Consider the following 12,102-nt stretch of genomic DNA (forward strand, 5'->3'; position numbering starts at 1 on the left):
CAGGATGAAGCAGCCAAGGTCCAGGTCTGATTTCCCTCTGCTGAAACTGCGGCAGGAGCAGCAACCTCCAACACAGAACCATGTAAATAACAGCATAGCAGTGTTTTCATTCACCACGGCAAGATTGAAAGGGGATGGCCCCCAGGGCAGCTTGCAGCCATCCAAGTCGGTGTTACCTTCAGAAGGGTGCAGACCATGCTGCCCTTCCCACCATATCACACGTGGGTGTTCAGCTGTGGTTTTCATGCTATAGAGGAACCATGGAGGTAATTGGACTGAGAGAAGGAAGTGGTAAAGTAAACTTTCTGAGAAATTATAAAGGTTCATGTGCCCTTAGTTCAGAAAAAGCTATAAATCTCCTGAAGAAAACCCACTGGCAAAACGACCTCACTCCTTCCACAGCAAGACTGGCTGGTAGCACTGATCAGTACACCTGCATTTCAGTCCACATTAGCTTACTTCATTGAGAGAAGATCAGGGAATCAAGTATCTGTTTTCTAAAAGGTGTTTAGATATCAGATCTGGTCTCTAAGAAAAGTGTTTCTACGGCTAACTTCAGGTACTAGTCTGGGTTATCCTGCTTATTGCTTGCATTCACTGAAGCAAGAGTGACCCCACCAGATGAAGTTTAAAGAAGCTAAACCCTAAGGTGCTTCCACTTCATGTCTGAGGGAACCTCTTTCTTTCCTTTAACTGTAGACAAACCTAAGCAAAGGCCAGCTGGCCAAACTTCATAAATTAGAGGCTAACTTCATAAATTCCACCCAGTCCTGTACGGACTTATTCTGGGAAATGGGAGAATAAATCTGTAGGCCAATCAGTGCACGCAGGAAAAAGGTAACGAAGGAACACGAGCACCACAACAGAAAGCACAGTGGAAGCAGCACTTGATAGATCTCAACTACTATGATGGAAGTCACAGGAAGAGAAAATCCCTTGAGGAATTTATTTTACTCTCAGGGATAGTTATAATACACCTACATCTCTTCTGATTGCAAACAGGTATGTCCAAACCAAGCTCAGCCTCAGAGCAAACACTTACCTTTCTAAAACCAGCACTACTGTAAGCTGTTAACAGGGAGCAGCTGTAAATAGGGTGGGGTTTTCTAATAAGCTGGTTTATTACACTGTTTGGATGGGTACAGAGCACTTGCAATAACAGATTTATGTCAGTACCTAGTTTTTCACGCTCTGCCTCATTTCATCCCTGTACACACATTCTGGGTTTGGATTATTACACTTGTTCCCTGTTTAACACATAACGCAATACCAATCCTCTTCATAGAGCTGGGCTGTTGTGATTCATTATAGCCGAGACCAAGCTTGCTCAGACACAGTCTCAACTTGGAGCATTTGTTCTCCCTGGGCTGTGGTGGCAGGGCCACTGCAACACCCAGCTTCTGCCTCGAAAACAGGGACTGCGCATCTGAACAAGAAAAGCTATTTGCTAGAAGCACACCACCCCATCTGAAGCCGAGCTCCCCACACAACACTCCACCTAAAATAAAGGTGCCTAAGCAGTGATGGCATATAGGCAGGTGGCCACCTGAAGGCCACCCGATATCCTCAGGGATATCGACTCAGGCTGCGCCAGAAGCAACCCTCGGGTCGGGAGAGCCGGAACCTACACCTCAAACATCCGTCGGGACAAACCCCCTGCCACTCCTCGGTACCAGCACACGGGGAACGTTGGGAACGAACAATCACCCTGCACATGCGCAGCGCGACCTGCCTCGGCCCCTCCCGGCGCCGGCGCAGTCGGCGTTACCCACATCCCGGAAGGACTCTTGGCTCCCACAGTTCTGTGCGCAGTCCTTTCCGGCCGGTACCCGGGCGGGGTGAGTTGCGGTCTGGGGGCCTGTGTGTTGAATCCGTGTTCATCTGCCTTGCAGACCCCGTCGCCCGGGGAGTCCTTCGCCTGGCTCGGCGTGGGGGGACGTTCCGGTGCGGGAGGCACCGAGTGGTGCCTCTCGGCGGTTCGTGTTCGATGGGGCTCGGGCTCATCTCCCTGTACCCCCCTCGCTCCCTTAGGCCTGCGCCGAGGCGGGCAAGGCGCGGGCTCGGGGAGGTCTGTGGGGGCCTTGTGGGGGTTTACGACCCGTGTTGGGCGTTGGTGAGGGAGAAGGAAGCCGTAGACCACTGTCAGACCCTGGAAGGAGCCTCTCTGTCACCGCTGTCTCCTTTTCGGGACTGGCTGAGCTACCCACCTGGGTCGCGTCGGAGCAGGAAGGGGCTTGGACATGCTGCAGCGGGACAGGGTGGGCTGTCCAGGAGCCCAGTCTTCATGGGATGCTGTCAGTCTCAGATCTGTTTCATGTTCCTGTCAGGGAGATGAAAGTAAAGCATTTGTGATGCTGGAAAATTGCTGTATAAAATCTGCAACTGCTGCGACCCCGGGGATGAATTAAGTTTAAAGTTAAGTTTCTGAACGTAGGAGTGGTGTGGCTTGTGAGGATCTGAGGAGGGAAGGTGGCAGGGGAAAAGGTGGGTCTGTGTTTGATGCATATATGGATGCTTTTCAGCCTTGCTCAGATGGCTCCCGCAAAGAAAGGTGGTGAGAAAAAGAAGGGACGCTCTGCCATCAATGAGGTGGTAACTAGAGAATATACCATCAACATTCACAAGCGGATCCATGGCGTGTAAGTTCTTTTTATCAGTGATACAGGTCTTGCACAAATGCAGTGTTGGAAGTTGGTTTTAAATGGCAGAGAACAAATCTTTACTGGCACTGATGCTAATGTGTGACAGCTTAGTCTGTTGTGCTACAGTTGAGTCTTGAGGAAGCAGCTCTGTACCTATGCAGACCTCCAGTTAGCATGTGGATTTTGGGAACAAGCGTGTTTCTTTTTTTGTGGGTGTTCCTGGACTTAATTTGAAGTTAGATCTGTTTAGCTCTGTGCACAGGTTGGCATCTGTCCCAGGTGGTTTAAAGTTTAGCCCCCTATAGTAAGTTTTAGAAATGAGATACTGTTGTCATCAGATGATTGGCTCTGTGCTTATCACTAAATTGTGTGAGGTGTAAATTGGGGTATGACTTGCTTGAAACAATACTTGTGTGCAGACAAGAGTAACTTTTTACCTGACAAAATGTTGAACCTCATACAACCATGTTGTTTACATGATATCACTTTACATGATATCACTTTACATGATAAAGTGCTTGAGAGTACTTCTTGAGAAGCTGCATCTCCCTTTGATTCTCTTTGGCTGCAGTCACGTGGAAGAAGACTATATCCAAAACAAAACAATTGGTGAAAATGCTGAAGCTGACTTAGAAAAAGAGAGAAACGAGACAGTATTGCAAACCCATGGGTTATGTTGGGAGGCAGTGGCACCTTTAAATGGCAATAAGATGTTCTAGCCTTGCCTGTTGATTGCTTATGGCAATTCAGCCTGTTTTTAATACTGATGATCCTGCTATCCACTTTTCTTTTCGTGTTATCCTCTTCTTAGGCATGAAGTACTTAGGGGTGCAATATTTGTTGTTTAATGCTTGTCTCAGTTGTAATCCTTCACACACTTCCAATTTCCAGCACTAAATGTCAACAGCAGTGTGCAAATAATACTAAATAGAACCCACTGTGGGACCTCAGATACTACTGGTACTAGTTGCGTGTCACAGTGTGGAAATAATACATATGGCACAACACAGTGCAGCTGTAACTTTTAGTATAAATGTCCAATTGTGCAGAATCTGTCCATAACAAGCATGAGACAAGCTATACTTGCAAAAAAACCCAAAGCCGTTCTCATAGAATCATAAAATAGTTAGGGTTGGAAAGGACCTTAAGATCATGTAGTTCCAGCCCCCCTGCCGTGGTGGCATTGATGCAGTCCTGCTAATGTGAAGAAAGTAACCATCGGCAGCCTTCCAATATCTGAAGGGAGCCTGCAAGGATGCGAGAGAGAGACTCTTCATCAGGGACTGTAGTGATAGGACAAGAAGGAATGGGTTTAAAATTAAACAGAGGAAGTTCAGGTTAGATAGAAGGAAAAAGTTCTTTACTGTCAGGGTGGTGAGGCACTGGAACAGGGTGCCCAGAGAAGTGGTAAATGCTCCATCCCTAGCAGTGTTCAAGGCCAGGTTGGACAGAGCCTTGGGTGACATGGTCTAGTGTGAGGTGTCCCTGCTCATGGCAGGGAGGTTGGAACTAGATGATCTTAAGGTCCTTTCCAGCCCTAACTATTCTATGATTCAATGATCAAATTCTGTTTAGCAGAAGCTATTACTTAGAATAGCATCATTTTTGTTCTGCTGTTTATTTCAATACAGATACAGTTTTGTCAAGTTTATGTTACTATTGTTTGTACTGCTTTTCTCATCAGCTGTTACTCAGAGTATTTGTGAAAGCTCTGATCTCTCAAGTAGTATTGCAATAAGTTTTAATGTCATCCTGTTTGAATAAGACATCTGGGCAATCTGGCAGTTGCAAAATTTAACTGAAATTATTCTTCATAAAGTGTTTAAGGCCAGTTTGGATGGGACTTTGAGAAACTTACTCAAGTGGAAGGTGTCCCTGCCCATGGCAGGAGGGTTGGAACTAGATGAGCTTTAGCGTCCCTTCAGTTCAAACCATTCTATGATTCTGTGTGTGGTTTCTATTAGGCATAGGTATTAAGGTTAGCAGCTGTCTACCAGAGTAAAGGTCTAGTCATGTTATAATGCAGCTTGTCCTAAAGTTAAAGAAATGCCTTTTGAATTTGTCCCAGGGGCTTCAAGAAACGAGCACCGCGTGCTCTTAAGGAGATCCGCAAATTTGCGATGAAGGAAATGGGTACCCCTGATGTTCGCATCGACACCAGGTTGAACAAAGCAGTCTGGGCTAAAGGAATAAGGTAGGTTTCTGCAACTTTTCTTAGTGGGTGAGGAAGAACCTTGTAACTGTATGTGGAGGTACAGGACTTGGGGAAAAAAAAAAAATATGACTTCCAGTATTCATATTCTTTCCAAATGCTTGCTAGGCTAAGCTTTCTGTAACCTCTGTGTTTCTGATCAGCTCCCTCAGCATATTTGTAGTGAAGCTTTGGTAAACTCTGGCTGGCATTGAAAAGAACTTCCTCCTACCTCTAATAAGAATAAAGCAAAGGAAAGAAGGAATGTGGGCTTTGGGACAGAAGGCAGGGGGAAGGAAAGGATTGGAGTATTGTAATACTGTAGTATCCCAATCCCTGTTGCAGCAGTTTTTAGAAACATGGCTTTTTAGTGATATCTGCAGTACATGATAAGTACCTGGGATTTGTGTCATGTGTTTAAACAGGTGTAGGTCAAAGCATGCTGCATTGATATTGAAATACTACAAAGGGAAAAAGTGAGGTGTATTTTAAATAGGGCCATTAATCTTGTGGGAGTACAAATGCTAAGTAGTTTAGGGGGCAGAAATTACAGTGTTAAATCACTGCTACAGAGGCAGCTGATTTGGCATTTGACATGTGCGAAGATGGTCTGAAAAAGACTCCTGTGAGGAGTGGGATGTCTTAAATCATAGTAAAACATTAACTGGTAGGGATTAATACTGTGATAACTAGATACACCTGAGCCCTTGCTTTAAACCATGTCTCCTAGGAATTATATTCCCAACTCTAGCCTCTTGACATATTTACAGTACTTTACCTAGAGCTGTGTGCTTAGGCCAACCCTTCCTTCAAAGACAGAGTGGGAAGATGGGACTAAGTTACTGGGCGTTCTGGGCAGGGGTTCTTTGTCCTTCCTGTTGAGATGTTCCAGTTCATAGGCAGTGAAGAAATAGCAATAAACCAGCTGACAGTGTATCTTCAAAGCTTAGTAGTGAGGCTGCTAATCAAGACTTAGCTGGTAGAAGTGCAGTCTGTGGAGGAAAGAGTCCTCACATTTGTCTTTCCAGTGTGAAGATGCAGTTTTCACTGGTTAGAGTAAATAATGTATGCAAAGTAAAATACCTTCCTCTGGAAGGCTCAGGAGAGGCTAAAATCAAAAAAGAGGCCAGCTACTATGATAGTCAGTCATCTAAGTAAAGTAGTGAAAAATGCTGTTGACTTGTTTCAAGAAGGGAGTAAGTCAAAGCAAGTTCCCACGTCTTAACTGTATCCATTTGATTTAGTAAGTATGCTCTTGAGAACATACAGCAAGTAGGAAGTTCCTTCACATATGCTATGAAGCAAAGTACTTTGCACAGGAGTTTCCCAAACTCTCAAGTTCATTTGAGGGTGAGAGGTTACTTGAAAAATGATGTGGATGAATTACTTTGTGCCCTCAGCAGTGTATTTTGGGCAGTTTTAGTGGAGGATGCTGAGCTTTGACTTTGTCCTAGGTTCCATGCTACTGAGAAGGAGAAAAATGACTGCTACAGCTGAACCCCGGACAGACTTGCAATCAAAATCGTCTTAAGTGAATTAGTTGTGTTTCCACACGCTTTGTGAGGAAGCTCACAATGTTGGATCAAATGTTGGATCAGTTGTATGCTTGTGAATAAGATCTTGGTTCAGGTCTACCAGTCACTAGAATTTCCGTGTGACTTCTGGCATACAGATTGGACAGTACTCTGACTCTTGACAGGGGCCTCAGGTTTTCAGAACAGATTGTTGGGGGGGTTTTTCCTCACTCTTTTCTGTTCTAGTAAGAAATGTTAGTAACAGCTGCTTGCTGTTACTAACTGTAGTAATAGTAGTTATAACTACTGTTATCATCCACAGTGTGCTTCATGATCATCTTCATAGTGTATTTCCTCAATCAGTAGTGGACAGAAGATCCGCTTCTGACTTTATGCTCCCACTGAATTACGAGATCATCTTATTCAAGGGCCAGTTAAATCTTAGCTGCTGACATTAACAAAACTGAAAAAAAAAAAAAAAAAAAACCAAAACAAAAAGTTCCTCTAAGGCAAACAGTACAACCTCTAAGGTACAGGATTTCTGTCTTGTTATGATGCTGAGATAGAAATAGAATTAACTCATCATGTCTTTGCACAAATGGGCAAAGCTTAAGAATTTGAAGGGGGGGAGAGTAATCGTAGAGCAATGAACTTTTCTATGGATTATCAGGTTTCTGTACATATTTTACTGAAAATTAATCTGTTGTCTCTATTTTAGGAATGTTCCTTACCGTATCCGTGTCCGTTTGTCCAGAAAGCGCAATGAGGATGAAGATTCACCAAACAAGCTATACACACTGGTTACCTATGTACCAGTCACAACATTCAAAGGTGAGGTTGCATGCCATCTCTTTTCCTTTGTGCTGTGTTTTCTGAGCAAGTAGCAAAGTGGGACAGCTCCCCTTGCAGTGCAAAATTCAGATGAAAATCATGCTGAAGGGGCCAGACTGCTGGCTTAAACTAGCTCTGCCGTAGGGAACAGGGCTGCTAGCTTGCCTGATCAGCGTTAAAAAGTAAACACAGGATTTAGTGAACTATCATTTAAATTTTGAGAATAAAACACATTGGCCATAGTTTTTAGGGTAGTTTTAAAGTTTGTTCTCTCATATAAAGTCCATCCTCTAATGTCAAAAGCTCAAGCAGGTTGAGCCTTTTCTGCTTGTCATCTGAGAAGTGTCTTATTTGCAGAATTATTTTAATATGAAGCTTTTGGTGAAGTACTTGTCTATGTAGTAATGCTCTTCCAGAAGGCGATCACCAAACTAGCTTTGAAACTGTAGGTGCGCTTTCTTGTGAAGACTTGCATATACACAAAGGGAATTGTGCTAGCAGTAGGTGGTGATACAGTTTCTTGTTTTGCAGGTCTACAGACAGTCAATGTGGATGAAAATTAAACTGATTTTCATTACAATAAAAAGATAAACTTTATTCCTAAGTTGGTTCTTTTATTGTCCAGTCTCTTCAAGCTCTCATCCATGAAGCATTGAATTGAACAGGTGACAACATCTTAAAGTATCTTACTTTCTTTGGGCTTGTATATAAGGGTGTATAACTTTCTTAATCGTACTGTAGACTTCTGTTAGATATGGAATAAGGAAGAGATGTGGGTGTTGCTATAGGGGTGGCAAAGTCCTAGTGGTTTTGTTTCATTCCTGTGGGAATTAAGAGCCACTACACAGCTATTTTAAGGACAAGTTTGTTTTAAAAAAAGTAAATAACAACAACCCCAGCCCCCAAAACTTAGAGTACTACTTCATACATGTAATCTCTTACGAATAACATAAACTCCCTGTATTTAGTGCCTCTCTAGTCTCCCAGGCAGAATCAGTGAGCTTCTCTGAAGCAGGGCTGTGCTCTGCACTGAAACGTGGCCTTCCAACCCGTGAATTAATTGTGAGCATGCTAGGTCAGGGAGTTAGTTTAATGAAGTAGGGACCAAAGGCACTTGCTTCCATAAATCAACAAATATTGTTAATACAAGTCTGGTACAAAAAGGGTTTATTGAAAAGTGCATGTTTTCACAGACCAACATCAGAAGCACAGTCCATGTACACTTAACATTTCAGCAAGACATACAAATTGGAATACAACCAAATATATTAAAATAGTTTCAATTACCAGCATTGAAACAGTTTTCAGTATTAGTGCAAAAAAGGCAACCCAAACTGCAGACAGTAGCTGAGAAGTGTTTTCCTCTGTTCAAAAGGACAACGGGAGCCAGCCTCTGCTCTCCCAATGCGGAAGAGGACTCAGTGTCTTCACACTGTAGACAGATGTTTCCTTTGACATTCAAAACAAGAACATAATTAATAAATCAATGGCACAAAACAATCCTATATATCTTTTAGCTTTCAAAGCTCTTAAACTGAAAACCACAGACCAATAAATTGTTTATCAAAAGTCCACTGCTAACTGAAAGCCTCTTACAGTATGTGCTTTGGCATTACTTCAGTGCATTTTGTTTTGATGGGTTTGCTATGACTGTGTGTTTAGTTTTGTATGTTCCCCTCGTGACTGGCAGCTCATTCCACTTGTTTTGAGACTATATTGATTTAACTTTGCATTCTCAAGTTTTGGCTTCAGTTCTAAGGGTTTTTCAAAGAAGTTAACTAATGACTGTTCAGTCAAAAGGGATGCTAAAATATGTTCAAAAGAGACAGTCCAGTCCCCTTCAGTCACAGGAGAAGGTTGAGAGTCTTTCTGAGAGGTCTTCACAGTGTCAGTAAAAACAGCATCCTGGTCTGAAGTGGAGGCCTCAGGCTGCAAGTCCTCTGTGAACTCATCTGATCCACTCCCCAGGCTTATGCTTCTTTGTCCTACTTCTCCAATCTGAAGTAACAGTGTGGTCACAGTGGCAATGGCTTGATACAAATCATTCTCCTCTGGATCTTCATGAAACATGCTATACAAGGTTTTGCAGAACTGAATGAACTCCCTCTGTAAAGGATGACAAAACAAACTACTGAACAGCCAGGTTGTGGGTAACTAAGCATAGGATTCAGGTGAGGATGCAGTACTGCAAAGGAAGGCAGAATGCCATGTACATTTATATACTCATTTATATAATTCCTACCTGCTTTTAAAGAAATGCTACTGAAGAGATTTCAACCCACAGATACTAGGAAACCTTGTTGCTGCAAATAAAAAGGGAACAGAGCAGAAAAGTTTTTTGCTGCCTTGATGAAGGACATCAGAGCATCCCAGATGTCCAAAGGTCAAGTAAGATGCAAGGCAAGGGATACAATCCATTACTGGTGGGAAACTAGTGGCTGTTACAAAGAATGAGTTGCAACCAAAGCAGCCATGCACAGGTCTGCAAGCAACTTCCCGTCTGCTGTTTCTCCCATCTTTCCCCAGCTCTTCTACTAACAAAATTCAGACATCTCCCCTGCCTCTCCCTCCATTCCCCACCCATCACAGATGATTATCAGGCTAGAGAAGATGCTTCCATATCCTGCTAGGAAATTTATGAGTCCAAGATTCATACAATCATAGGATGGCTAATTCAGGGTGAAAGGGACTGCAGGAAGTATAGTCAAGCAATGCGTTTATAAGAGAGGTGTGTTCCAGTTGAGCTGATAGTGTAGGTACATGACATCCATTTAAAACTTTATTTAGCAACACCAGCACAAAGGGGTTCTGGGTATAGTCACATCTTTCTTTGCATGTCTGTACATTTGTTTTACTAATTCAGTACCATTTTCCCTGCAGATTTCCTTAGGCCAACAGGATACACAGAGCTCTGCTAGCATTAGGGAGGAGATGGTAAGATGATGAGAGCCTTCAGCTGTTTTTCTTACTTCATGCAGTTCTAGTTAGTGTTTGGCTAAGACAGGGCAAGGCTCAGTTGGTAGTGGGGCTAAGAAAGAAGTTACAGCAGTCTGGTGGAGAGGAGGCCAGGGAAGACAGAACAGCAGTATTCATTCTTGGGAATTCTTTTGCCTTAGGAGGAGGGCTTTTTCCAGCCTGTTACGCTGTGGGTCAGTGAAGTTCTTTCTATTCACCAGCCAGTCTGAGGAGAGGGAGCAGGTAGCAAAGGTAGCTCAGAGTCCTTAAACACCTGCTCTCTGGATGAGAGGAGCTCAATTCTCTAAAGGACTGAGTCTAAGCTAGGCTGAAGTTATGCCTTCTCAGAAAGAGTTGAACTGTTGTATTCAGTCACTGCATTTTCGAGTGCTCTCCATTTCTTTAAAAACAAACTAAAGCCTCTAAGACACATACCTGGCTCATTTTTGGCAATTCTTTTTCAGTTTTAGTATCCTTTTCTTTGGCAAGATCCTTCAGCATCTGCTTCAACTGCTTCTGGTAATCTACTGCATCACCTTTTTTGGAGCAGACACAAAAAAGAATTAGTTTTCAAGTCATTGGAGTAAGTTGACATTTGAGAATAAACCTGAGAGAGAAGAGATGATACAGGGTTAGCAAATGGGAAGTTGGTTCTCATATGCACACGCATTAGGGAACCATTTTGGACATACCGTTTGATTTTCCAATAACTAGTGGTCTTGAAGTCGACAGCAAAGGATTCTTCAATGGTGACTGGCTGTCTCGTTCATTCTCTGTGAGAGCTATCAAAAAAACAAGTGATAAATGTAATGATTAATTCTTCAAATGCTGCATAATGATTATTTAATTTAAATATTTGAAGAAAGCAAAGTAATTGGGCCAGGATGTTTTTAAACAGTACTTCATTAAATCCTACTGTAAGGTTGTGTTACTGTAAGTAAGACAGACTGGTGCTGCAGCAAGAGTCAGAAGTTTGCCAAGAGTGGTACATTTAATTAAGAACTTTGCACAGAGAAACTGCCACAGAATTTTGTCACCTCATCAAAGCTGGATCAAGATGTGATAGAGATCTACTGTATACAGAGTACAAAGCCACCCAAAACCACTCCTTCAGTTCACATTTTGTCTGGAAGTAACAGTATAATTGGCTGCAAATTATCTATGAATGCAGCAGATGTGAGCCTTGACATTATATATATCTATAAATCCAAAATGGTTTTGACTGGAGTAATTTTTATAATGCAAATTACAAATGCACATCCTATATGCTCCCAGCTGAAGGAAGCAAGATGGAGTTCTTCATTATGCAGCCTTTTCCCAAAAGCTTTAAGCAAGAGATTATCTTTTGGGAACTATGGTATTCCTTCCCTTTTAGAATTCTTACCCGGTGGGATATGCAGCTTATATAGTAACTTTATCTTTTCATTCATTTCTCCATTATACATAACATCTGCAAGGAACAAAAAAAAAAAAAAAGAACAAAAGGAAGTGGGACCAGAGCATTTGCTTCCACAGTTTAAAATAAATCAGGCATCTCTCTGTGTACAAAAGAGAATTGTTTGTATGGACAATACACTAAAACATATGGCCAGTATATTACATTGCAATATTTAAAGTTGTGCTTGTCAATGGGGAACAGCAGGTGAGAGCCATCTGGTTTGGTCTTTGTTCTTGTCAAATAGACTGGGAGTACCTAACTTTATGGAGCCTCAGCATCGGCTAAAAATACCAAGGAGGATGGCAGGGAATCTAGCAAGAGCTGTTTGCTGCCACAGATTAACAGCAGCGTGAGAGGGGAGAGGCAGAAAACTCCTTTTGAGGCCGCCATATTCTTAATATTTCTCCCCTTCATCCCTTCTTGCTCTTCTATAGAGTAAGCCCAAAGGAGAAAATTACATCATATGTAATATAATTCATCTGTTCAATGACCAGTAGAAATAAGATTCTAAACTTTCAAGTGCACTGGAAT

General features: G+C 42.6%; 2 protein-coding genes across 4 annotated transcripts in view; one reads left to right on the forward strand and one right to left on the reverse strand.

The window, feature by feature from the left end:
- Positions 1 to 1,776: 1,776 nt before the first annotated feature.
- On the forward strand, positions 1,777 to 7,775 carry RPL31 (ribosomal protein L31; the record flags this gene model as incomplete). 3 transcript variants are annotated; one of them, XM_080614278.1, is made up of 5 exons in its annotated part: positions 1,777 to 1,838; positions 2,523 to 2,639; positions 4,711 to 4,836; positions 7,066 to 7,178; positions 7,710 to 7,775. In XM_080614278.1, the coding sequence occupies 4 exons, from the start codon at positions 2,533 to 2,535 to the stop codon at positions 7,739 to 7,741; spliced, it is 378 nt and encodes a 125-aa protein (XP_080470404.1). In that variant the 3' UTR covers positions 7,742 to 7,775. The 3 variants fall into 3 exon arrangements, with proteins under 3 accessions (XP_080470404.1, XP_080470405.1, XP_080470403.1); XM_080614279.1 differs by lacking the exon at positions 1,777 to 1,838 and adding an exon at positions 1,975 to 2,415; XM_080614277.1 differs by lacking the exon at positions 1,777 to 1,838 and having other exon boundaries at positions 2,512 to 2,639.
- A 1,047-nt stretch (positions 7,776 to 8,822) lies between these two features.
- TBC1D8 (TBC1 domain family member 8) overlaps positions 8,823 to 12,102 on the reverse strand; it is a gene marked incomplete at both ends in the record, with an annotated part of 48,571 nt that continues 45,291 nt past the window's right edge. Inside the window, 4 exons of the mRNA XM_080613531.1 lie at positions 8,823 to 9,284; positions 10,569 to 10,669; positions 10,826 to 10,915; positions 11,518 to 11,583. Coding sequence (XP_080469657.1) covers positions 8,823 to 9,284; positions 10,569 to 10,669; positions 10,826 to 10,915; positions 11,518 to 11,583 — 719 coding nt within the window. The remainder of the gene's footprint in view (positions 9,285 to 10,568; positions 10,670 to 10,825; positions 10,916 to 11,517; positions 11,584 to 12,102) is intronic.

The sequence above is a fragment of the Psittacula echo genome (assembly GCF_963264785.1).
Source record: "Psittacula echo genome assembly, chromosome: 3".
Taxonomy (NCBI): Eukaryota; Metazoa; Chordata; class Aves; order Psittaciformes; family Psittacidae; genus Psittacula; species Psittacula echo.